At 44.3% G+C, this 26,460-nt stretch overlaps 2 protein-coding genes across 2 annotated transcripts; both read left to right on the top strand.

Annotated features, from left to right (window-relative positions):
- Positions 1-12,455: 12,455 nt before the first annotated feature.
- Positions 12,456-19,551, top strand: LOC133367055 (mpv17-like protein). The gene is made up of 4 exons (XM_061590738.1): positions 12,456-12,777; positions 12,871-12,941; positions 17,789-17,818; positions 19,345-19,551. The coding sequence occupies exons 1-4, from the start codon at positions 12,456-12,458 to the stop codon at positions 19,549-19,551; spliced, it is 630 nt and encodes a 209-aa protein (XP_061446722.1).
- Positions 19,552-20,695: 1,144 nt separating this feature from the next.
- Positions 20,696-26,109, top strand: IZUMO2 (IZUMO family member 2). Its single transcript, XM_061591606.1, has 7 exons — positions 20,696-20,933; positions 22,308-22,382; positions 22,578-22,664; positions 23,052-23,072; positions 24,601-24,681; positions 25,821-25,944; positions 26,067-26,109. Exons 1-7 carry the CDS (start codon positions 20,696-20,698, stop codon positions 26,107-26,109), a joined length of 669 nt encoding a protein of 222 aa, XP_061447590.1.
- The last annotated feature ends 351 nt before the right edge of the window (positions 26,110-26,460 follow it).

The raw sequence follows: 26,460 nt of genomic DNA, 5'->3' as shown, positions 1-26,460 counted from the left end.
GAGTCCGGGTGTCGTAGTCACACCCACCACGACCAATCACAAAAGAGAGGGAGTGGCCGCGGTGCTCCTGATGGGGGAAATCTGACTGCAAGATAAAGATAGGCTGAAAAGGGCGGTTACACACCCACTTTCGGGTGGGGGGATAGAATGAGTGATAGGAGATCCCGCCAACCGGAGGAAGCAGAGCGGCTGGGCCCTTCTGGACCGTGAATGGGTTTCTTTGTGTGCGAACACATCGTGAGGGGGGGGAACGGATGAATGAGGTCTATTGTCTGCAGGGAGGGGGATTGGGATTACGTCAGAAGCTAGACCCCCCCCCACAAGCCTCTCCCCCCAAAAACCAAGTCATGCATTCTGTCCTCTGCAATTCCAGTCTCCTAGTGGACCCGTCTGCCGCACCACAGCGATCTGGTCTCCCATCCTCCTTTCCTTAACCCGTAAAATCAGGGACTCCCAAACTTTGTACTTAGAAAACGTATGCTGTGTTGCCAAATAATAAATTAGTGATATAATTATGGGTTTCCTGACAAGTGCTCCTTTGCACATGGGGTGCTCTTATGCATCTCTGAATGAGTCAAGCTTCAGCCTCTCCTCCTCCTTCTCCTAAAGAGCCTCTGTTAGGAGGTAGGTTATTATTCCGCATTTCTGCATCAGATGCAATGGGATCAGTCACCCATTCCTGATGGAATGGCATCAGGAAAATTAACTGGCTCACAGGAGGCTGCCCATTGCAGCTCTCAGTGTGCACTGCTGTACGCTGCTTCCAGCCAGGATGCCTGTTCAAGATCAGTGATACATACAGAAATGCAGTGGGTAATTCTTACTCTTTAAATTCCAAAAGTAAGCCTCTTGGGATATTAAGAGTGAACTTGTGTCTCTAGTTCTTTTTTGTTTTGTTTTTTAAAAGCACCGTTTGACTCTCAGATATTATGTCCCATGGCCTGAATTTGGTAGTACATGCCTAGCAATCAGATAGACTGCACAGATTCAGTTCCTGGGCTATCCACCTAAAAACGATGGAATACTTGAAAATTGCTGAGGGTCTTGATGGGCTTCTTAATTGTCTGTTGTGGCAACTGTAATGTGCTGGTTTTTATGTGTATGATTTTTAATTGCGTTTTTATTGCTTTTTTTCTTATATTGTATTTTATTCTATGTATTATATTACAATTCAAATTGTAATACAATAAAATTTAATATAAGAGTATAAGAAATAAAAGAAGCAATAAAAATACAGTTTAAGAAATAAATGTATTTAATATGGAAAGTCTGCAGAGCACCTGAATGAAGCTTATGGACCCCTGGTGGTCCCCGGGCCACAGTTGGGGAACCCCTGGGCTAAACAGCAGTGAAGTTGTCATGCCAACCAATTGAACATAGATCGTTTCCAGCTCTTTTATGTGGATGATCATTCACCCATTCAGGTAGATGCTGGTATATATCCTTCATGCAATAAAGTGCCACTTCATAACCCACCTCCCAGAGAAGGGGTACATTGTGATAAATAAGAGCATAATGTAAGAAGAGCCCTAATGGATCAGGCCAAAGGCCCATCTAATCCAAAATTCTGTTCTCACAGTGGCCAGCCAGATGCCTAAAAGAAGCCCACAAGCAGGAGCTGAGTGCAACAGCAGTCCTCCCACTGGTGATTCCCAGCAGCTGGTATACAGAGGTATACTGCCTCCGACAGTGAAGGGAGAACATAGCTATGGTGTGTATTAGCCATTGCAACAGCGTTATAGAGCTCTTGTGCAACAAATCCACTTTTTTAAACCAATCTGACCTTTTGCAGAAACCTTCCCTAACGTTGAAATACAGAAGGGATTATATTTATAAAAGTTAATTTCATTGTCTGACAGTAACAGTGAACCAACTTGTGTTTGTAATTAGCACTATTATCTAACCTGATGATGATTAACATAGGTTTTTTTGTTCTTATAATTACTATAATAAATAATAGATATATAATAAACTTATTTGTAGCATTTGCCACCTCTTAATTATGAAGGATCTTTTAAATTGTAGTTTACATGAATCATTTTTATGCTTATTGTACACTGCCCTGGAATCTACTGGATGAAGGGCGGTTTAAAAACTTTAAAAAAAATTAAAATCCCATAATAAATAGCACTGAAGCTGCAACCCTAACCTCCTTAGGATATAACACACATGCCCATCCGCTGGGCTCCGCTGGGCTGCCTCAGCCTCTGCAAAGGGGCAGAAGGCACTGCACCACTGCAGAGGCCTCCACTGTAGCTGAGGACAACTCAGCAAATTGAATGCTACCACCGCCAACATTCCCATGGGTGGTAGCGAGTGTAAGGCCTTGAAACAGGGTGTTATGGGTACAGAGTGGGAGTGGACCACAGCCAGCCATGGATCCGCTGGATCCTAAGTTGGTCCATCCCTGGAGATAAGGCCAAGATGGAGGTACCGTTAGTGAGTGGTTTCCATTTGGGCAGGTAGCCTGCTCTGGATGGAGATGCACTCCCCCTGACGGAGCAGATTCTTAACTTGGGGTACTCCTGGAATCATCGCTACTCACTAGAAGCCCAGGTAGCTTCAGTGGCAAAGAGTACCTATGCCAAGCTATGCCTGGTCAACAGCTACAGATTTTCTTGGACTGAGATAGCTTAGCTAATACATAGTCTCGATTAGACTGTTGCAGTGTGCTCTATGTGGGGCTGCCCTCAAAGATGTTACAGCAACTGCAGCTGGTGCATAAAGTGACAGCCAGTTTGTTGACCAGTGCCATGCAACTCCTATCCTTAAAGATTTGCATAGACTGCCTGTTCGCTACTAGACCCAGTTTGTTTTTTTGTGCCCCACAAGCTGCTCCTCAAATCTGTCCATTTTCTAAAATGTATTATTTTTTTAAACAACACTGATTGACCACTCTCATGGGTCCCTTTGGCCCAAACACAATTAGCCACTACTGCCCTTGACAGCACTGAGCTAACTGAACCAATGATCTGACACAGTGTAAGGCAGCCTCATATAATGAAGGTTCTCCCAGCCTAACATTCTTTCTGTCTCTTCTCACAAATGGGCCCACGTAAGTAGTTACAGTACAAGTAATTGGAAGTGGTGTGAAGTAGGTAGGTGTTATTAAGGGAGCTGATGCTAACTCTGCAAAGATGTAAATCTGGGTTGCTGTGTGGCTGCATGATGCTCACCAAAAGAAGGTCCCAGCTGTGCTAACCAATAGAGCCGATGCCACACAGCCATGTTGTAAGTAGGGTTGCCAGGCTCAGGGCCTGAGACTGATCCTGTATCTTTAGGAGAAGAGAAAGTCAGCCAAGTGCTGGAGTACTTGCAACACTGTAATGAGAAAAACCACAAGGCGAACTTCTCCCTTCCCCCTGCACAACTTTTAAAGATACAGAAGACCTCTTGGAGGCTGACTTTCTCTTTTCCTAAAGATACAGGATCAGTCTCGGGCCCTGAACCTGGCAACCCTAGTTGTAAGTGCATAGCAGCCATCGTAGAAGCCACATCTGCTGGGATGTAGGATTCCACTTTTGAGAGAGATTTGCTGAGGCAATCATATGCAAAAATAGTGTGAACAGGCTTCTTTGCTCACACACACACACACAGAGCAATTTACCATTACGATTTTTGAAGCACATAAAATTTACAGTAATTTGTATCTCACCAAAGCTACTCTACCCTCTTGTGGGGGATAGGTGTTTAGCTCCATTCCTAAAAGGCTGCCATGCCCATTTATTCCCAGGCCAGGTTCACGTTGCAAATGACACAGCAAAAACTCTATGGACGGGCACCAAGGGGAAATCACAGTAAATGAGATTTGTTGGGACAGGGCCTAAAGGAAAGGCTTCCTGAACTACTTTTAGAGGTAGAAGTGACTCAACAATCTGGCCTATGACAGTCCTCCATCCAGAATGATGATGCACTTATAGTGCAACACTATATTTATTCTTGTGACGCTAAGACACACTCTTGCCATACGCAAAGCTCATGAGCAAAAAATGGAAAGCGGAAATGTCCTCAGAACCCAAATAGGAGCATGCAGTCAGCATGGCAGAAGAAAGATGATAACAGCTTTTAAAATGTCCAAGACTTGTTACTGTAGAAGTCTGTTAGCTTTTAAGTTACATAGAATTCTTCATCAAGCACTTCAGTCTCAGCGGAAGTCAGACAGAATTCTTCATTGAGCAGTTCGGTCTGGGCTGGACAAGCTGCAAAAGGCCTTTGGAATGCAAATACTTGCACTTCCTTTTGGGGTCATATCCACATCTGACTCGAGCCATGGACTCACACGTGCCATACAGATTGACTGTGTCAGCAGCATTCAGTCAAACCTGTTGAAATATCTTCTGCAGTGCTTGTTCACATACAAAGCTGGTATAGTAGCTTTGAATTGAACTATCTCTTTGAATAATCTCGTGTTCAGGATACTTCCTTACTCTTTCCTTCAGGGAAGACCCGCACACACACATACACACAAACACCTGCTCAACCTCATCAGTCAAATCATTCAAGGGAAAGTTCCCCCTACCCAAGGGGTACCCGCCAGGCAGCAGAGATAAGGCTCACAGATAAGAAGAATGAAGAATAAGCACAATCCATCACTAGGACTTTGAATAGGAGATTGCATCAACTGTGCTTTCTTATGCACCACTCATTCATTTTTTTGAACTTGTGCAGGAGAATCCCAACACCCAGCACACTATACCCAAGGATTCCAGAGACACATATGAAACAACGCCCCCTGGTGTCCAAATAAAGAGACCCTGGTTTTCTATCTCCAGAAGTGCCAGAGGCTGTGATTGTAGTTAATTGTTGTTATATGACTTCAAGTAGATTACGACTTATGTATGGTGACCCCATGAATCAGCAACCTCCAATAGCATCTGTTATAAACTACCCTGTTCAGATCTTGTAAGTTCAGGTCTGTGGCTTCCTTTATGGAATCAATCCATCTCTTGTTTGGTCTTCCTCTTTTTCTACTCCCTTCTGTTTTTCCCAGAATTATTGTCTTTTCTAGTGACTCATGTCTTCTCATGACGTGTCCAAAGTATGATAACCTCCATTTCACCATTTTAGCTTCTAATGATAGTTCTGGTTTAATTTGTTCTAACACCCAATTATTCGTCTTTTTTCCGGTCCATGGTATCAGCAAAGCTCTCCTCCAACACCACATTTCAAATGAGTTGATTTTTCTATCTGCTTTCTTCACTGTCCAACTTTCACATCCATACATAGAGATCGGGGATATCATGGTCTGAATGATCCTGATTTTAGTGTTCTATGATACATTTTTGCATTTGAGGATCTTTTCTAGTTCTCTTATAGCTGCCCTCCCCAGTCCTAGCCTTCTTCTGGAATAAAGAAAGCCCCTGAAAACAGGTTAAGTTCTGTTATATTTGTCTCAAACTGAGCCCCAGGAGGTGGGTACTTTTTTTTTTAACAAAAAAAGTTACAGAACTATAGTTTTTAATTGTAATTAAAATTACGAATGAAAACATAAAAAGAATCCTGCTGGATCAAGCCCATGGCTCATCTGGTCTAGCATCCTGTTCTCACAGTGGCCTGATCCAGATGTCTATGGGGAGCCAGTATGCAGCACCTGAGCACAACACTACTCTCCCCACCAGCAATTTCCACTTAGCAAATGGAATTTAGAGGGCAACCAAGAGGTCTTCTGTATCTTTAAAAGTTGTGCAGGGGGAAGGGAGAATTCCACCTTGTAGTTTTTCCCATTACAGTGTTGCAAGAACACCTGCACTTGACTGACTTTCTCTTCTCCTAAAGATACAAGATCAGTCTCAGGCCCTGAGCCTGGCAACCCTACTCCCTCTGCCAGTGAAGGTACAACATAGCTTTATCTACCATTGAGTTGTCTAATCCTCTTTTAAAGAAAAATAAGACAATAATGTAGTTGTTCGTCACAAGGAATGATGGGTGATATTCAGTGGTAGAATCAGCTGATTGAAATCAGTGGGCTCATACTCGACTCCAAGTATGACTGCCATTGAATATCACCCATTATTCCTTGTGATGAACAACTACATTATCTTACTTGTCCATTGATTTCAATGGCTCTACCACTCTAAGTATGACTTAGCTGCATCCCCTCTATGTAAACAATCAGGAAATGGAAAGACACAGAAATGTAAAAAGAAAAACCTTCCATGCATCTAAAGGAAATTCTAAGCCAAATTCTAGAACACAAGGATTAAATGGAAAAGGGGGGAGTGCTTAGGGTAAATAAATGTATTTGTGTGTGCATGTTCTGTTGGATCTGTGTGCATTGAGCTAACCCTTTCCAAGGTCTCTCAATTAACTCTTTCTTCCCCAGACTTATCTGTTTGCAATCTGGGAGTAGGACTTTCATTCTACTTCATTCTCAAAATGTGCCGAATTTCTCCCCATCTGCTTTCCTCCCCCCATACTTTCTTACAACCCAGCGAGGACCGGGGAGGTGGGGTAAACGGCTGTTCAATGGGGGTCCGCCAGTCTCGATCTTCTTCCCATGTTCTCCTCTGCTGCGCCCCCCTTACCATGTGTTTGGCTATTTATAGTTCTGTGGAGCAGGCAACGTGGCTGGCCCGTCCTCGCTTCTTCTAGCCCAGGAGGAGAAAAGGACGGAGGATTTGGGGTAATATTGGCAAAGAAAAGCAGGTGTGCCTGAGAGAGAAAAAGGGGGTGTGCCAGAGAGAGATAGAGATAGAGAGAGATCCTAGTTTCTTGTTACCAATCTGTGTTGTAGTTGGTTGGCACTGTTCAGTTGTGCAGGAAATGCACTTTACATGCTCCTAGTCACTCTGTACCTGGTGCTAGTCCTTTATTTTCCATATATCCCAGCATTGAGTGTTGCCACTAAAAACAGGTTCAAGTTCCACGTTGACTAAAATATATGTATATCTGAGGGTCGATTCTTACACACTTTGGCACTTTGGCCAGTGTGGTGTTTTGAAGTAATCCTGCAAGAGAGCAAAATTATGCTAAGATTGATCAGTGGTCAGAGGAGGTGTGAGGAACATCCTCTGTTGGTGAACTACAACTCCCATCAGCCTCAGCCAGCATGGCAAATGGCTAGGGGTAATGGGAATTGTAGTTCAGCAGCATCTGGCAGGCCAATAGTTCCTTTTTTGAGGTTGTTGTTGTTGTTATGTGCCTTCAAGTCGATTACAACTTATGGTGACCCTATGAATCAGTGACCTCCAAGAGCATCTGTCCTTTGTTCTTCTCCAGTAACTCAGTGAGTGCCTTCTGACCTGGGGGTCTCATCTTCCAGCACTATCTCGTGTTGCATTTTGGATACTCTGTTCGTAGGGTTTTCGTGGTAAGAGGTATTCAGAAGTGGTTTACCATTGCCTTCCTCTGAGTTTGGATGCATCTTAGTCTGGTGTCTCAGCTTTGACCATTCCGCCTTGGGTGCCCCTGCTAGGAGTCTAGCCTCTTGGTCTAGACTCCAATTTGGGCCACATTCACACCAGACCTTTCTTCCACTATTATTCCACTTTAAACAGTCACGGCTTCCCTCTAAGAATCCTCAGAAGTATAATTTGTGAAGGGTACTGAAAGCTGTTACAAGACTCATATTCCACTCACAGAGCTACAAGTCTCAGAGTTTTCCGGGAAGAGGAAATGACCGTTAAAGCACTCGGAGAACTGTAAGTCTGTGAGGACAATAGGGGTCTCCTAATAACTTTCAGCACCCTTCACAAACTACACTTCCCATGATTCTCTGGGGGAAGCCATGACTGTTTTAACAAGAGCCAGTGTGGTATAGTGGTTAGAGTGTTGGATTATGACCTGGGAGACCAGGGTTCAAATCCCCACAGCCATGAAGCTCACTGGGTGACCTTGCACCAGTCACTGCCTCTCAGCCTCAGAGGAAGGCAATGGTAAACCACCTCTGAATACTGCTTACCATGAAAACACTATTCTTAGGGTCACCATAAGTCGGAATCGACTTGAAGGCAGTCCATTTCCATTTTTCATGGCTGTTTAAAGTGAAATAAATGTCAGGTGTGAATGTGGTCTAGGACTGTGGAGGCCTAGATTCAAATCCTCACTCTGCCATGAAGCTCACTGGCTGGCCTCAAGCCAGTCACTTTCTCACAGCCTAAACTACCTCATAGGATGGCTGTGAGGATAAAAGGGAGGGGGAGAATACCATGTATGCCACCTTTAGGCTCCTTGGAAGAAAGGTGGGATATAAATGTAACAAATAAATAAATACTCTGGCGTATGACACCACTGGCAAGATCCTAGATTCCTATCAGGTCCTGCTTACAGATATCTTCCCCCCTCCCAACTTCCAGCCAAATTATGTAGATCAAAGTTACCTCATTCCAATTTTAGTCACATCTAATCTTTTCAGCATGTATGTGGCTGCCAGAGGGGAGAAGCACTTTTAATATCCTTTTTCCTGCATTAAGGGGTGTGGCAGAAGAGGCTCTTTGGAAGGCGTGTGCATACATTATGCCCAAGAAGGAGGGTACTGCTTTCATTTTTCATGTGGGCCCAGAGCAATGTGCAGACTGCTGCAATGTGTAGAAATCTATATTCTAGTCTGTGCATGAATATACAAGATAGCCTTACTGTGGGGGAAGTGTGTTATCAGAGACAATGGAGGCTGGTCTGTCAGGACTAGGGTTGCCAGGTTCAGGGCCTGAGACTGATCCTGTATCTTTAGGAGGAGAGAAAGTCAGCCAAGTACAGGTGTTCTTGCAACACTATAATTGGAAAAACCACAAGGTGGAATTCTCCCTTCCCTCTGCACAACTTTTAAAGATACAGAAGACCTCTTGGAGGCCGGGCTTGGCAACCAAGAGGTCTTCTGTATCTTTAAAAGTTGTGCAGGGAGAAGGGAGAATTCCACCTTGTAGTTTTTCCCATTACAGGGTTGCAAGAACACCTGCACTTGGCTGACTTTCTCTCCTCCTAAAGATACAGGATCAGTCTCAGGCCCTGAACCTGGCAACCCTAGTAGGAATGTGCATCTGATGGTGCAGAGATAGCATGTAGCAGTTACACGGAGGCAAGCAGTTAAAATTTTAAAAAATGGACTGCCTTCAAGTCAATTCTGACTTATGGCAACCCTATGAATAGGGTTTTCACGGTAAGTGGTATTCAGAGGGGGTTTACCATTGCCTTCCTCTGAGGCTGAGAGGCAGTGACTGGCGCAAGGTCACCCAGTGAGCTTCATGGCTGTGTGGGGATTTGAACCCTGGTCTCCCAGGTCGTAGTCCAACGCTCAAACCGCTATGCCACACTTACTCTTGGAGTTAAAATAGGGGCATGCAAATAATGTTCATTTTTGCACACTGCATTTGTGTAAAGGGTGGAGAGTATAAAGTGTGTGCCAAAATACCCCTGTACAGATAAGCCTTTAGAAGAAATAATGTGTTCAAATGAGTTGGAGCAAGATTGTTGTGTACACAGATTTATGTGCATATAAACAGGTTTTTGATGGGAGTAAGCTATATTGTACACATAAACTAGATTTAACTGTTATAGAAATAGTTTATTTGATGAGGGCACTGGGAATTTCCCCCCTCATATCCTTATAGATGTATAACCGCCAGAGTTAATTAAGGGGGAAATTAATGGCACTTAGAACCCATAGTAGGTATGTCTTTTGAATACACTCCTCACTATTATGAGAGGATGCATTATCTGTGAGATAAGGTAGTTCACACAGGGGATTCACATGGGTAGAATATGAGGATGTTCTACATATTAAGAGTATGTGCTTGATTAAGAATATATGACAAGCGAGTATATTGGGGTTCATGTAGGTGTGTGCACTCTCATAAGGCAATGTAGTATATAATTCTTTTCAGAGGTGTGCACACGTATAAAAATTGATTGATTTGTGATTTCTTTAGGGCAGGGATTCCCCAATTGTTGTCTGTGGGCCACGAGTGGTCAGTCCACATTAAATATTATTGATTATGATATCATATTCTTACATCATATTTTATTATATTTATGGATGTGAAAGTTGGACAGTGAAAAAAGTGGATAAGAAAAAAATCAACTCAATTGAAATGTGGTGCTGGTGGAGAGCTTTGTGCATACCATGGACCGTGAAAAAGACAAATAATTGGGTGTCAGAACAAATTAAACCAGAACTGTCATTAGAAATTAAATGATGAAACTGAGGTTATCATACTTTGGACACATAATGAGAAGACAGGATTCACTAGAAAAGACAATAATGCTGGAAATAACAGAAGGGAGTAGAAAAAGAGGAAGGCCAAACAAGAGATGGATTGATTCCATAAAGGAAGCCACAGAGCTGAACTTACAAGATCTGCACAGGGTGGTTCATGACAGATGCTCTTGGAGGTCACTGATTCATAGGGTCGCCATAAGTCTATAATCGATTTGAAGGCACATAACAACAACAACATGGTTGGCCACTGTGAGAACAGGACACTGGACTAGGTGGGCCATTGGCCTGATCCAGCAGGCTCTTCTTATCTTCTTACTAATTCTTACTGAATTATGATTTGAATTTCCTATAATTCAAATTGTAATACTGTACAGTTACATATAATATAAAAAATAAACGAAGCAATAAAAGTACAATTAAAAATGATGCATCATCTAGCACAGTGCATTACAATTGCTACAACAGGAAGAAATACATCATTAAGTGCCCCACCAAGACCCTCAGCAATTTTCTAGCGGTCTGCCGGGAAAAAGGTTTGGGAACCACTGCTTTAGGATATTTGTATCTTGCTTTTCCATTTTCATATTAAATCCATAAAGCGCCTTGCAGGAATCCTTATAAAATACAGGATGAATGGATGAATTACATTTGTAAAACAGCAGAAGCAGTGTAAAACCTTCCTCTTCTCCCAGGCATTTTAGTTTCAGTTTTTAGCTTTTTAGCATCTTAGTATTTTTAGTATTTTAGCTTTTTAATATTTAATATGCATTTGTATGTGTATACATATGTTTTAATTTTTTTGATATTACTAATGTATGTTTAAATTGCTTGATACGTGGTTTTAATTGTATATCAGATGTTTTACTTCTTGTGAACCGCCCAGAGAGCTTCGGCTATGGGGCGGTATATAAATAAATAAATAAATAAATAAATAAATAAAACTAGATAAAACCAGCAATATTTTTTCTTCAAAGTCAGCCAAAGACCTTTTTAAACAACCACGTCTTACAATACAGTGATGGGGCCTGTCGCATCTCACTTGGCAAGGAATTCCACAAGATGAGTGCCACTACAGACAAAAAAAAGTCCTAGCCAGGTTACCATCAGTTTGACCCTAAATTCCAGTTGCTGGAAATCACAGGAGTGGAGAGTGCTCTTGTGCTCAGGTCCTGCTTGTGTGGGCTTCCCATGGGCACCTTGATGGCCACTGTGAGAACAGGATGCTGGACTAGATGGGCCATGTAGGCCTGATCCAGCAGACTCTCCTAATGTTATGTTTTTGGAGTTGAAGAACGTGGAGCGGCCGCAGGGCGTCAGCTGAAGATCAGAGCATGCAGGGAGAAACATCTGTGGCAGAAGTCAGGGAGCCCAGGCTGGGGAGTACATATGCTTAAAATGCATTATTATAAAATAACATCAAAAATTTAATATATATAAACAATCAGTATAAAATCCTTATGAGTTCTCATACAGTATTAAAAAGTTGCCCTTGATTTCCACACTGATATTGCCTTGATTATATTATATATTTTGTATTTTATTGTGTTTGGGCACTGATCTGTTTACATATTCTTTGGCCATCTTTTTAATACTATATGAGAACACTTATAAGGATTTTATATTGATTGTTTATATATATTAAAATTTTGATATTGTTTTATAATAATGCATTTTATGTCTGTACCTTAATTTTGTTTTGGAGCACTGTTTTTGTGTTAGGGTAGATTTTAACTTCGCAGTTCTTGGGGAATACAGATATACTATCAGCTTCTGGCAAAACCATGAATGGCCTGAGAGAACTGTTGGGGCAATCCCTTCCCCTCACCTTCCCCGGAACTCTGTGTGACCTGAGGGAAGGGAGAAACAAGGGAGCCCAGGCCAGAGAGCTTGTTTCATCAGCTCCCAGTTGGCCTGTCACTCTACATTTTATATGATGTATTTGTTTTGAGTGTATTAAAATCCTAAACCACCTTGGATGACTTGGCAGAAAGGTGGTACATAAATGCGAGCAAGCAAGCAAATATGGGAAAAGATGATCCTTAAGATCCCCACGTCCCAAGCTCTTTAAGGTAGCCACATCCAGCCACATCCCAGACCCCAGCCACATCCCAAACTTTTCCCCCAGCTGACCAACATAACTGGGGTCTTTTGGCTTGGGAAGATGAATAGCCATGTGTCTGTTTCTGTGCATTTGCAGGCAGCATATCAGCAAGAGACATTCCAGACCACCTGAGCAGAAAGATTCACCACCTAGTGGCCATCTTAAAGAACTTCACTTCTGTCACAACAGCTTTGCATTCATATGCACCCTCTGCTTGGTCTAGTGCATCAGAATCCTTGGCTGGCGAACGTTGCCACCTATGGGACGTTGTTTTTGGCTGCAGATGCAGCCCAGCAGATGTTGGCTAAGCCACGTCAGGATTCCTCCAGACGTGACAGTTTGGATCTGAAGCAGACAGCAAAAGTGGCACTGGTAGGGTTCACATTCCATGCCAACTTCAATTACGGCTGGTTCCAAAGCTTGGAGCGCCTTCTTCCAGGAACGAAAGCAGCCATGGTGATCGCGAAGGTTACTTGTGACCAAGCCATCGCCGCACCAATCACCATTGGGGCTTTTTACACTGGTGAGAGAGAGCGAGGATGTGGAGGGGGCTGGAGTAAGCCGGAGACCTTTTGGAGATTATAATATTTTTGGATTATCCCCCTACCTTTACCAGGTCTGTCTCTCCTGGATAGCGAAAGTGACATATTTGAGAATCTACAGGAGAAGTTTTGGCCAACATACAAGGTAATAATTATAGTTCTCTAGACTCTTGTGCTGGTCTGTTGCAGCAGACAGACACAAACGAAACGAACATTGTGGCACCACAGTTTTTCAGCATCTGAGGGCATTCTGCGAATGACCTGGAGGGTCAGCTAAACGACTTCAAAAGGGAGACTTCTACGTGAAACAGCAGAATTAGAACTTATCAGCTGCTTGGATTGCATTCATTTGGAATGTGATCAGTCAGAAGGTTTTCTTACCCACAAGTGTTGGGTACAGCAAGTGTTTGCCTAGCAAAGCTAGGAAAATTTATGCTGTTGTGATTAGTCACTACAGTTATTCTGGTATGTATTTAAGCTTCACACATAGAGATGCGGAGACCTAGAAAAATTGGGAAAAACCCATCCCCCCCTTTTTCTGAATGTGTCTGTATTTTTCCCGGGCCTTCACATCTCTATTCCTACAGAATTATCAAAGGGTGTATCATTTGTCATTCTTGTTCTTTTGGTTCCACCCTTTGTTCTTCTGTCTGACTCTGTGAGTCCTTCCAGATCAGGGATGGGTGAGAAGTTTGATTCGGTTCACACTTAAAGGTGAACCTATGCAATTTACATTTTCCAAAACAATATGAGAACTGAAACATCGCCATCCTTTGAAATTTGCACTTCTCCAAATTTTGCAGTGCCGTTCTCCAGTCAAGTAGCGTGTACAAAAATGCATACACTGAGGTAAAGTGTGTATAAAAAAGTATACATTAGTGAAAATAACATCCAAAAATGCATTTTATTTGGGGAAATTGCTTTGCAAAAATGTATATTATGCAAAATTACATGCAAACATTTGTCTATAAGGAGAAATTCACACTAAAAATACTGATGAATTTTCATGAGAAAATCACAAACTGATATGAAAATGTGGAGAACTGAATTTAAGGTTGGAAAAATGAGAAACCAAGATCGACAGATTTGTCCACTCCTATTCCAGATGTACTCTTTATAGCACTTAGTTGCTGTTTGTTCTGACATGTTCTTTTTTTTCTTTTAGTAAAATTGTAGCAGATCGTCCACACCACCAATTGCATGTCACTTTTTCTTAGGTTGATTGCAACTTTTCCCCATCTACCCCAATGACAGGATCCATTCAGACTGAGAAGCATTCTGTGCCTGAAGTCACACGCTTTCCGTTCCTCTCATTCCACCAACCAGTAAATGTCAGAGTTAGGATGAGCATGCACACAAGTTACTGATTGCCCTTTTGTAGGTTTTTTTTTTAGGGGAGGTTGTATAACACCTGGTATTCTGGAATTCTAACACTATGGGAGATTAGGAGAATAGATGGCAGGAACTGTCAAAGACTTGTCCCCCTGGGGTTCCTTGTCCTTAGTTCTCCAAGGGGGGATCATTGCTTCTGAGAACAGTCCCACCCCTCCGGGCCGCTGCTTCCCAGGCAAACTCTTTCGGGAGTAATTACTTCCATAGTAACTGCCGCCACCCTCCTGGCTAGGTTCCTTTCTCTGAGGGAAGGGACCTCAGAGCCCAATGTGAATTCCAAGGGATTAACCCTCGTTAACTAACAGTAACAGTAGCGTTCAGCAGTCGAAGGACTAGATTTAGAATCCTCAGTTCCAAGCCAACACACAACACTTATAAAAGAGAATTTATTTAAACGTAAATGAGTTGGTATTTACAAAAGAGAGCAGCGGTTTGTTTCCTTAAAGATAACCCACAGAGGGGTTACACGAGGCATATTGGCATGACAAAAGGGGAGAGGTTCAATACAGACAACAGAATAAAACAAAGGACTTTCTAGGTAGGTCCTATACTTACATAGATCAGCCCGGTTCCCGCAAAAGGCTTTCTCTGTCGCATTTCAGGCAGGTCGAGTAGATGGAAGATAGGGAACTCCTTTTGGAAGTTTATCCTTCCTTTTTTATGGAGTTTAACAGTCACCAAAGAGGGGGGAAAGCAAACAGTCATCTCCCGCCTCTGCAGGGGTCTACTCCTTTGAAGCCTTTGAAGATAAGGGAACTAGCCGGCCTCACCCAGGGGTTCTGATCTACACACCCCTTCTTTCTGACTTCTAATCCCAGGAAGTTGATAAGAAATAATAGCTAGGGATCAGTTACATCCCCTTGCCCAGGTTGCAAATTGCCTGCCTGACACTGAGCTGCAGATCTCCCCCCCAGTAGGGAGTCCTAGGTAATCATGGGCTCCCAGAATCCTCTCTGGTGGCCCATTTCAGCTTGACCAAAGTTAGCTATTCTTGACAGGAACTACTTGAGTTCACTGTGTCGGTCTGAGCTATCCACCATTTTAGCGACTGCAGTGACAAGCCTCCTGTAAAAAATGACAGAGAAAAGGTACAAAATGGAAGGTGCTCAAACCACCAGCACCACTACTGGCACACATAAAAGTGGGAAATGCTCAAAACACCTTCCACACAAAGAAAATATTGTGGGACCGTTCTGGAATTTTTGTGACAGATGCAAAAGTGATGTGTGATGACTGCAGTATTCCAGAAATGCAGTGGAATGATAACGAAATCATGTTGAAGCATGCAGAAAAATCCAGAAAAAAACAGCAGCCATGGCACAAAAGGTACATTTGGAAGCCTCCCCCCTTTCTCTGTACACACATTTGCCAAGAGGATAAGACTTCATGCAACTAGGTTTATAGTCTTCTGTCTATGAATATTTATACCACAATAAATCTGCTAACCTTTTATGAAGCCACAAGAAGGGTCTTTCTATATCATTAATAATACTACCTAACGTTAGTCATCACTTTACGGTATTTAATGTACACAAATATTATCTAATGAAAGAAGGGTAAGGATTACATCAGAGGCAAAAACTCCACCCCCAAACCCCCAAGAATCCTTCCCTTCTGCAATTCCAACCTCTTAATGGACCCTCCCAGATATTACACATATCTCAGTGCCTACTACAACCTCTAGTTGAAAGGCAGGCCAGTATTATTATCCCCACACTGGGGAGGGGGGTGAAGCTGAAGACAGTGGCTTGCCTCTTAGCTTTCATCAGGGTTAGGGAACCTTTTTTAGCCCAAGGGTCACATTTCCTCATGGACAACCTTCCGGGGGGGGGGGCACACGCCAGTGGTGGGTGGGGCCAGAGGCAAAAGGGGCCCAGTCAGAAAATGCAACACTTACTCTGTGGAGTAGCCCACACAAGAGTCTGAGTTTTCTACACAGGCCTCATACACAGATCTCGCCATCCTCCATCTTGGCAGGCAAGAGCCATTGACACAGTTCAAGAACACATCCCAGCCAGGCACAAGTATTCAAGGAGGCTGGAGCAGGGCATGGCCTAAGAATAGTCCAAAGGGCCACATAGAGAGGGCTTTGTTATGTGCCTTCAAGTCGATTACAACTTATGGCGACCCTATGAATCAGCGACCTCCAAGAGCATCTGTCATGAACCACCCTGCTAAGATCTTGTTGGATACTCTGTTCGTAGGGTTTTCGTGGTAAGAGGTATTCAGAGGTGGTTTACCATTGCCTTCCTCTGAGTTTGGATGCATCTTAGTCTGGTGTCTCAGCTTTACCATTCCGCCATGGGTGCCCCTGCTAGGAGCCTAGCCTCTTGGTCTAGACTCCTGACAGCATTGCTCTCAGCTTCTTCAACACTCTCAAACCCCCTCACCACGTTAAGGTGTGCATCCTAAAGGGGGAGAGAGGGCTAGTGGGCCACATTTGGCCCTGGGCCTAAGGTTGCCCACTCCTGACCTACTTACTGAGATCAGAGACAACAAGAGATTAAACCTCTTTCTGGTTACTTGGAGTAGGCCTTTTAGTGTGGCTGCCCCTTTTCTATGGAACGGCCTTCCCATCAAGAGACAACAGGCGCCCGCTATCTGCACTTTATGGAAAAAATTGAAGACATTTTTGTTCTGTCAGGCTTTCCCACCTGGATCAATAGGTCTTTGCCATGGGTGTCCATTTTGTACAGTATTGTTTTTAAACTCATCTTCTGTTATTTTTGTAACTGGTTTTTCAGTTGTGCTTATTATATTTTGTACATCACCTTGGAACATATGTGGAAGGTTATTAATTAATTAATAGGTGTTTTTTGTTAAAAAAAAAAAAAGGTGCTGAGTGCCATGGGTGCCAGCACAACATGGTTGCCATGGGCAGCAAAAAAAGAGGTGACAGTACTCCATACTAGTGAGTACCATTACAAAAAAAAGGACTGATGATTATGTTGATGATGATGATGATAATTTCACAGCACAATTTGCCAGTCATTTTGCTAAAATAGCTCTTGACCTTTTGTTCCCCAGGATGTGCCACTTTGTACTCCAGAGAAGAGATGGGCAAAAAATTCGATTCAGTTTGTATTTCAAGCTGAATCTATTGAATTTGTACTTTCAAAAACAATATGAGAACCGAAACCACAGTCATCCTTCAAAATTTGCCCTTATTTGCAGTGCAGTTTGCCAATCAAGCAATGTTTCTAAAAAGATATATATATTAGAAAAAAGTGTGCATGAAAATGAATATTTTAATGAAAATAACATACAAAACCTGCATTATATTAAGAGATATTGCTTGTAAAATACGTACATTGCTCAAAACTGCTTACAAAAATGTTTTTATTAGGAGAAATTAGCATAATAATGCTGGAGAATTTTCATGAGGATTTTAAAAAATCACAAACTGCTGCAAAAATGTGGACAACTGAATCTGAGACTGGAAAAATTAGAAATGAAGAGAACTGAAATTGACAGATCTTTCCATCCCTACTCCAGAGTAAAGCTCTGCAACTCCTTAGTGCGACATCCAAGCACGGTTGTGGAACTTCAACCACATACAGCCCTTACGTTAAACTTGCTATTTTTTAATTTCTCTTTCAGGCTGGGGTGCTGTGCTGGACCTTCTTCCAGGTAAGTATTGCTGCCTTCTCTTTCCTTCCCTGAGTTCCAATGAGGTGAAAGCCTTGCCAATTTTTTCCCATGCAGAGCTCCTGTGCCATTGAACAACGGCACCAGGACAGACAATGAGGTTTTTCCTGTCATGGGAGTGAAGGATTGGGAAAAACTTCTCCTGTTGCATTTCTGCTAGTCGTGGAGCTTTTAAAAAGCAAATCTAATCATTTGAAATGCATTGGTTGTTCCCCAGTTGTTATAGGGATATCCTGGATTTCTGAAAAGCCACCGGAATGTGTTAAAATGAGGGCAGTTGATCTTTTGGGACTTGCAGCAAATGGCCAAACAGGAAAGGAAACAGAGGAAGCTGCTGAATACTGTCAGGCCATTGGTCCATCTGGCCCAGTATTGTTGATACTGACTGGCAGCAGCTCTGCAGGGTTTCAGGCAGGAGTCCCTCCCTCCCAACCCTATGGAGATGCTGGGAATTGAACCTGGGACCTTCTCCATGCAAAGCAAATGCTCTACCACTGAGCTCTGGCAGTTCTCCACAGCCTCTGAGAAAGATTGTCTTTCTCAAATGGCCATTGAAATGAGCTGAGATGGCTGAAAGAGACTGATCAGCAATCTGAGTTACCTTACGGATAGCCTTCTCCCATGCGGTTCTGCCTGCACTCCGATATCTGCTTCAGAGGTCCTTCTTGTGTGCCTGTTGGCAAACTGCAGGAGGGGAGAGTGCTGTCTGCACTCAGGTCCTGCTCTGGGTTTCCCATGGGCAACTGGTTGGCCACTGTGAAAACAGGATGCTGAACTAGATGGGCCATTGACCTGATCCAGCAGGCTCGTCTTATGTTCTTTACGTCAGTTAGACTGGCGTACGTGAAAGCTAGGGACTTTTTGGTGGTGGCCCCACAGTTCTGGAGCTACAGACTTTTAAGAGGGCCTTGTAAAATCCTGTCTTCATTACTGCCTTTCCTTTAGAGTGTTAATGATTTTGGCAATTCAGTCTCATCATAATTGTACACCTATCTGATGAGCCTTACTTATCTTGCATCATTCTTTTTATGTACATTGTTTTTTGAGGGCTTGGCTGTAAAAAGCAGCTTAGAAGCCAGTTTCATAAGGAAACAAAGACCTCAATAATCCAAAGAATACAGCTGGCTGCTTCCTGTGTAGGACCTACTCCATTGTGCAGTGTTGTGGCTGCTATGTCAGACAAAGGCCAGGGAGACCCAAGTTCAAATCCCTTACTCAGCTGCAAAGCTCACTGGGTGACCTTGGGCCACTTGCATACTCTTGGCCTAACCTACCTCACAGGGTGGGTGTTGGGATAAAATGGAGGGTGAGGGAGAGGAGTCGCTTTGTATGCCACCCTGAGCTCCTTGGAGGTAGTTGGATAAAATCAATTAGCCAATTAAATAATGCCAGGACTAATCCAGCCAGTCCCAGATTGGAGCAGAAGACATTGCACTGGGAAATGTCTTCCTGGCCCGGAACTGTTGCCAGTGTTATGTTCCCCCTCCCCATCTCTCTCCCTCAACCAGGCAGTGAATTTCACTCTTGTGCCACCCCTGCTGCGGACAGCCTGTGTGGGCGCCTGCTCCTTCCTGTGGGCGGCTTTTCTCTGCTACCTGCACCCAACTGACACCTGTGACACCACCTCCCAGCTCTTCCAGGCACTGCCAGGCTTGGCTGGGCTGTTTCCACCGACAGCAGGAGAGAATCAAATAAAGATGCCCTCTGAGAAATGACCACAGGGCCCAATAAATGCTTATGCTGTTGATTATTCCCCACCTCATCCCCACTTCTTGTGCTTGGTCTCTGCAAGTGTTGCCAGCTGCTGTTGAATTCAGAGTAATTCCTACCCATCTCAGAGCGGAGTCTTTTTTCAGGCTTCAAGTAACATGGAAGGGTGACATCATCAACAGTTCAAGCACAAATCCTGAAATGCAAGCCAGTATTTATTAATGGGTCCCACCATGTTTAGAGCCAAAGCTCTTCTTCACAGGACAAACTTTTATGTAAAAAAACAAAAACAGACCTACTTTCTCTGAGCATATGAATTCTAATAAGAGAGGTTTTCCAATCTACTAGCCCTCATCATTTCCCCAGAAAATATAGCAGGCTGTGCAGCCTGGCTCACTTTTCCCGCTCTGTCACAAGAATTCTATTCCTTCCCCAGGAATCTTTAGCTTCTGTCTAGTCCCCTTCTGCCCCACTTTAACAGTGCTCATAATCACGATGACCCAGCTTTCTTTTCAGTCACCCTAAGAAACTTAGAATTTAAAACTCTTCATGGTCTGGGATCTCAAGAGACCACAGCCCTCCTGACAAATTCCTGTTTGCATAACAATGAATGTCGGGGGCACTACCTGCTTGCCAGTACCAGCCCACAACATTTTGCTGCCCAAACCTAGGTGCAAATGTCAGTGAGTGCATACACACACACTCACCTGCAAACCTACTAGGACCAACACTTTAAAATGTTAGAACTGTAGCTGTGGGCAGCAGGGCCTTTACAGTGATGGCCTCGAGGCTGTGGGAATGCTCTTCCCCATAAAATGCAGAGTTTGAATCTTCCCTCCCTACATGCCTTCTGAAAGGCATACTGACCTACCTTTTAGGGATGCTGTAAGGATTAGAGGAATGCTCTGAACACTCTAAAAATGCTTTATAAACGCTAACCAGTAATAATAACTTCCCTGCTTGATCCAACATGATTACGGAGTACACTCAGATTCCTCTTGGCCATTCCCCAGAGAACCCAGGTGTCCCTGTTTGTTCCCCTCCCTTGCAAACATGTCCCCAGTCAGATGCACTTTCCAGAACCCGCCCCCCATTGTGATGTCGCTCTCTGCTGAACCTTGAGGTTATCTCATTCCCCTTAGGTCCACCATGCTTCCCTCAGGCTCACCTTTGCTGTTGCTGCTTCTGGTCTGGTTGCCCATGAGCCTCCAAGGCTGCCTGCAGTGTGACCCAAAGTTCAAGGAGAATCTGGCTAAGCTCCGGACGGAGGTTGTGCCACGCCAGATCCACGACTCTCGCCTCAAGAAACGCGCTGAAGAGCTTCTTGAAGGTCTCGAGGGAAATTTTTTCCTACACTACGCCAACAGCCAGTTTTCTGGCTTGGCAGGTACAGCTCTAGATCCGCTTTGCACAGGCTGTGCCACCACCATGCTCTAGGCCTTTCATGCTGATCGTTTGATGGGGTGATGACTACATGGCTTTTACTTGAATAGCATGTATGATCCAAGCCTCTGTTTGTCCGCTAACATCATTTGCTGCAGAGAAAATGTAGTTTCTTTCCCTGGCTATTAGGAATGGGAGAACAATTCAGTTCCGTTTGCATTTAATGAGGACCTCTCCCAAATTTGCCCTTTCCAAAACAATACACGAACCAAAACTCAGCTATCCTTCAGAATTCACACTTCTCTAGATTTGGCAATGAAACCCCAGCATATGTGCATGAGGGGGAGCTGCATAAAAATGCACAGATTAGCAAAAATAACATACAAAAATGTACTATATTAGGGGGAATTGCTTGCAAATTTGTTTATATTAGAATCATGCAATCAAATGATGCAGACTTTTTTAAAAAAATGAATGGATGCAGATATGTAGTGAACTGAACTTAAGATTGGAAATATAAAAAATTGAGAGAAACCAAAATATGACATTTTTGTCTGTCTCTGCTGCTAGCCCATCTATTGCAGTTTCTGGATTGCAGTGTGAAATGCAGGAGTGTGAGGTCTGCAGGTTTGGCTGCTGTCCACACCATCACTGTTAACGAGGAACATCTTCCCTCCCTCGTCACCACACGGAACTTTTTTAAAGGGTTGCTTTTAAATGCCTCTTTGTCTTCTGGCAGGGGTTGAGCGCTCCCCCTCTCCTGAACCCAGCAGAGGTACATGGAGAGACAGGAGGCGGTGGAGCAACAGTGGGGCCCTCATGCTGCTGAGGGGGCACAGGAAGGTAGTGGCGAGGTCAGGGTGTTCTTTGTTGGCAAATGCTTCCCTGGCCTCACTGGGTGGGCTGTGAGCTTGGGGGAGTTCCTGCAGGTCTGACGCCAACCCGGAACTCTCCCTGGCCTAACTGCCGCCTCCCTCTGCCCCATCCCCACGGACATCAAAGGGGGAAAAAAGTAATGAGAGGGAGCAGCAGAACTGAGAGCACCAGAGCTGGATTTTGGGCTTAAGGACTGGGTCAGCTTTAACCTACAGGATAACACTATATGTTTTCAAACTCAGGCTTCTCTCCCCCACCCCAATTCTTTGTATTTTGATATTTTGAATGTTTGTTATAAGATGCCTTGGACACATTTTGCTGTGGAAAGGTGGCATATAAATAAACCAGTTTTTAATCTGGAAAGGTGTACAGCACCTCTCTGCCTGGCCTTCCAGACTCTTAGCAATCGTCAGATATTCTTGGGATTTCTCTCCTCCGTCTCCCTGTAGATGTTGCTGTCTGCAGATTCAGGCTTCTACTATCTTTCATTCCCTTTTCCCAGTTAAGAGTAAAGTTGATGCCCTGATCCATGAGGTGAGGTTCAGCACAGAAAGTCTGCTTCAAACCCGCCTGAAAGGTGAGGATCAGGACTCCTCATTCCCTCACTAGAGAGCCCTTTTACTGGGACTGCAACTCCTAGGGCTCACTTGCCCTTTGCCCAGTGTGCCCTTTGCCAGAAAAGCCTTATTGGTCATTTAATGAAGGATCTTGTAGGGGGCACCCAATGTTCCCCCCTGCCGCCACCTCCAATGTATCTTGATCTACCCTTAAGACCAGGCTCTGCTGGAAGAATTGGTTGGATTCCGAAAGAAAACGACCATGAAGCTCAAGCAGGCATTAAAGGAACACCAAATAAAAGGTAATGAGTCTCCTCCCACCCACCTGTATTGTAAATTTGAATGTTCTTGCTGGGGAAAACTCCCTGATGTATGTATCTATCAGCATGTCAGGGAGAATGCTAGGTTGAACCTTTCTCTCTCACATGCAGGGAAAGTTTTTCCTGGGGGACCATCTGACCTGTCCTCCACAGCCTGAGGTGGTACAGTCCAGGAAAGGCTGTATCATCCAGTTATACTGACTGTATCAGTATACAGTTACATTGTCTGGAATATTTCTGTCCTGGAATAGAAGGGGGGAATCTTGTGGAACCACTTAGGATGTGGAAGGAAAGGAAAAAAATCTGGGGATAATACAGTATTTGGGGCATGCACACTCATTTTTGGACTCATCTTTTTTCCCCTCACAGCTTGTGACAAGGTGGCCTGTGGTAAGTTCCTCTAGTTGCATCACTGCGTATTAGAGGAGAGGAATCTGGCAAATGAAAGCCATTGTGGTTCTGTGGTGAGAGAACACAACAGATGTGGCCTGGGCACAGCTCAAGGGTGGCTCCCAGGAGTTCAAGGCAACGAATGGAAGAGAGAGGGATTCAGAGAGTCTCTTGCATGCAGATGGATCAGGGGGACAGATGAGACTTGTCATCTTTACTGTCTCCAGCTCTGCTCCTCTGTTAGCCACACATTGTGCCTCAGGAGGAGGAGAAAGAGCAGCAGCAACCCACAGGAGAGTGACAAAAGGATGGGGAGAAGGAAGGGAGGGTTGCTTCAGGCGCAATCAATACACCAGGGTTGGGGAGCCTTTTTCATACCAAGGGCCGCATTCTCTAATGGGCCGTCTTCCAAGGGCCACATGCCAGTGGTGGGTAGGGCAATGGGTGTGACTCTTACCTTGGTACAGTTGGCCACATCCCAGCCACAGAACAGTCAGAGGTTTCTTGATGTACATGTCTCTATCCAGACAAGCAAGACGCATTATTGAGTCTTATTCAAAGATGCATTCCAGCCGGGGGGGGGGGGGAGGGAGCAAGATGCTGGAGGAGGGTATGGAGCAAGGCCTGTGTGGGGGTGTAGCCTGTGGAGATTTCCCAGGGCCAGATAGAGAGGCCTGGAGGACCACATTTGGTCCCCCAGGCCTGAGAGTCCCCACCCCTGCTGTATAGCTTGGACACAGACATTTATGGAAGCCATGATTATATTGTCAGGGCTGGATTGAGGGGGAGGCAATCTAGGAGACTGCCTTAGGTGCCAGGCTTGGGGGGCATTTGGCTCAGGAGGAAGCCCCTGCCATAGGCAGTCACCTAAAACCTAAAACAAATCATACAAAGTTCATCTTCATCTGTCAAACTGACCTGCTGCATGGCTAGCTTTGTGTTAACTTTTGTACATGTTTTAATTTGATCAAACAGTAACATAATCAGTGCTGTGACAGAACAAAGGGAAGAAGAAGATGCTCATGTGGGGCAACACGGGATTTAGGGTGGCCCAGTCCTGCATGTCGTAGCCTTCAGCCTAAGACATACTAAGGGTAGAGAGACACTGTTCTGCATCTCCACCTCTCTCTTCTGAAAATGGGCAAACTACGCTAGCCAAACTCTGCCACTTTTTACTGTAAAACCTGGTGGGAGCAGCTCCAGTGCGGGTTTTGGTTTTTTTAAAATCAACTTCAAAGAGATTTTGCAACTGATCGGCAGATCAATCCGTTGCCCCTCCAGGTGTGGCTAATGGAAACGCTTTGATCTGGTGACTAGTGTGTTGACAGCCAAAGATCCTGGTCCCTGATTTAGGAATGATGTAAATCTCAGGGGAAAAGAGTGTTGGGGGTTGGATGTGCTCAGTCTTAAAATCCTTGCTCAGCCACGGGTTCTGTAGGTGTTTTATGCAATCGGTATTGCTCTCTGGTTGCTGCTTCTCACCCTTTCTCTTTCTCTCCCTGCTTCCCCCGCCCTCCCACTGTTGCAGTCTGGCTCAAATATAAAGTGCTTAATTGCAAAGGATGCCAAGAGATCCATGCTGTTTGCTTGACGCTAAGTCAGTGTTTTGGTAGGTAGAGCTGGGAATAATTTGTTGGGGGTGTGCGGTGTGTGCAGTGAGGGGGTGTTCTGTGTGGCAGAGAGAGGGGGAGATTTAGGGGGAAAGGAAGTGTGATGCATCAAACCCGCTTCCTGCCATGATCTCCATCCATGAAAGTGAGACATAGATAAAGTTAGGCCACCACATGGAACAGGAGTAGAGTACTTCAGTCCAATTCAATTCAGCCGGACTGATATGGAAATTTTTATAGGTGTTAGGAAGTACCACCTGACCTGCAGTGGCCTATTGCTTCTAAGAAGCTGCATTGATGTCTGGTTTCACTGTGGTTGCCTTCTTTGGCCGGAGCTGACTGGTGGACACACAGATCCCAACTCTAGGCCTGCATCCTGACACAAGGAAGCACCAATTCAGATACAGATACCTTCAGGAGAATTCACTGAAAGGCTCTTTCTCTGTGTGATGCCATGTCCAGTAGAGGGCAGCACTTACTCATATGTGTCAAGACCAGTTCACAAAATTTATCAGGAAACAACTGTTGCACACACCCACATTTTTCTACACAAAGTTAAAGAGGGAGTTTTATGGGTCTGACTGAAGAAATATCAGACCTGAAGGACAAGGGCTTAATTTGAATTTGACTCACAATAATGATAATATCTGGACGCCTCTGGACTACAACTCCCAGCATCCATGACCCAATAGCCATGCTGGCTGGGGCTGATGGGAGTTGGAGTCCAATGTCAGCTGGAGGGCCAAAGGTTCCCCATTCCTGATTTATAAACACGCCACAATATATTATCTCAGCAAGTGTTACCATAGTCTTATAAGGTAGGACACTGTTACTATCCCTTGCAACTGGGGGCGTGAGAGGCCTAGGGACAATGGCTTACCTAAGACTGCCTAGCAAATTAATGGCAGAAGGAAGATTTGAATGGTTAAATTAGCTCTTGAAAACTGGCCCCAAACCCTTTTTTTCTGTACTGGGGCTTAGCCTGAACTATATGCTTTTACGGAGATCTGCATTCTCTTTCGAGAATCAATGAATGGGTGAATGAGGGGAAAGAGAAATCCAGGTGAGCAACAGAACAGACTGGATTTCACTGATGGAAACCTCTCTCAGACACCAAATCTGGGATCTCTGCATACAGTTGATGCCCAGGAGCGCTTGTCCCTTCGCTTTGGAAAATCCCTAAAGGACCTTAACATTGCCCAAAATGGAGTCGCCATTGTCCTGTGTATGGGTGGACTGCTCTTTGTGGTGATCATAGCCGTGTGAGTATCAGAAGCAGCCACCTCTAGTTCAGAGTCAGCTGCAATACACTTCCTCCCCCAGAAAGAAACTTGGGAGGGGGAGTTAAAAGGGTTGGGGGGCACTAACTTTCTATTTTCCCCAGGATTCTTAGGTACTGGAAAAACCGACTCTTGGAATACATTTAGCTGAGATCCCCTAAGGAAAATTGTGACATCTGAGATTCAGTCTGCATAGCTTCATCAGAACAAAGTCCAGAATAGCTTTTGCACCCCCAAATTAGTGTTTCTTCTGGCCTACACAATTTTCCCTCTAACCTTCTTCCCACCCTCAAATTTTCCATAATAAATATACACAGACACAGACACCCTGATGCTTTTCTCCCTCACTCCATTTTGTTTCTTTTTTTGATCTGCAAAGATCTGGCTTTAACAGAGTCCTCCCCGTTCCTCCAATGTGTCCCAAGGGAGCCAGCCTGCCCTCCCCCCACTTCCGCCTAATCTGTGACTAGAGGGACTCTAAACTCTCTCTTCCCTGTT

This window comes from Rhineura floridana, chromosome 11 (genome assembly GCF_030035675.1).
Source record: "Rhineura floridana isolate rRhiFlo1 chromosome 11, rRhiFlo1.hap2, whole genome shotgun sequence".
Taxonomy (NCBI): Eukaryota; Metazoa; Chordata; class Lepidosauria; order Squamata; family Rhineuridae; genus Rhineura; species Rhineura floridana.
This window is presented reverse-complemented; position numbering and strand designations above follow the sequence as displayed.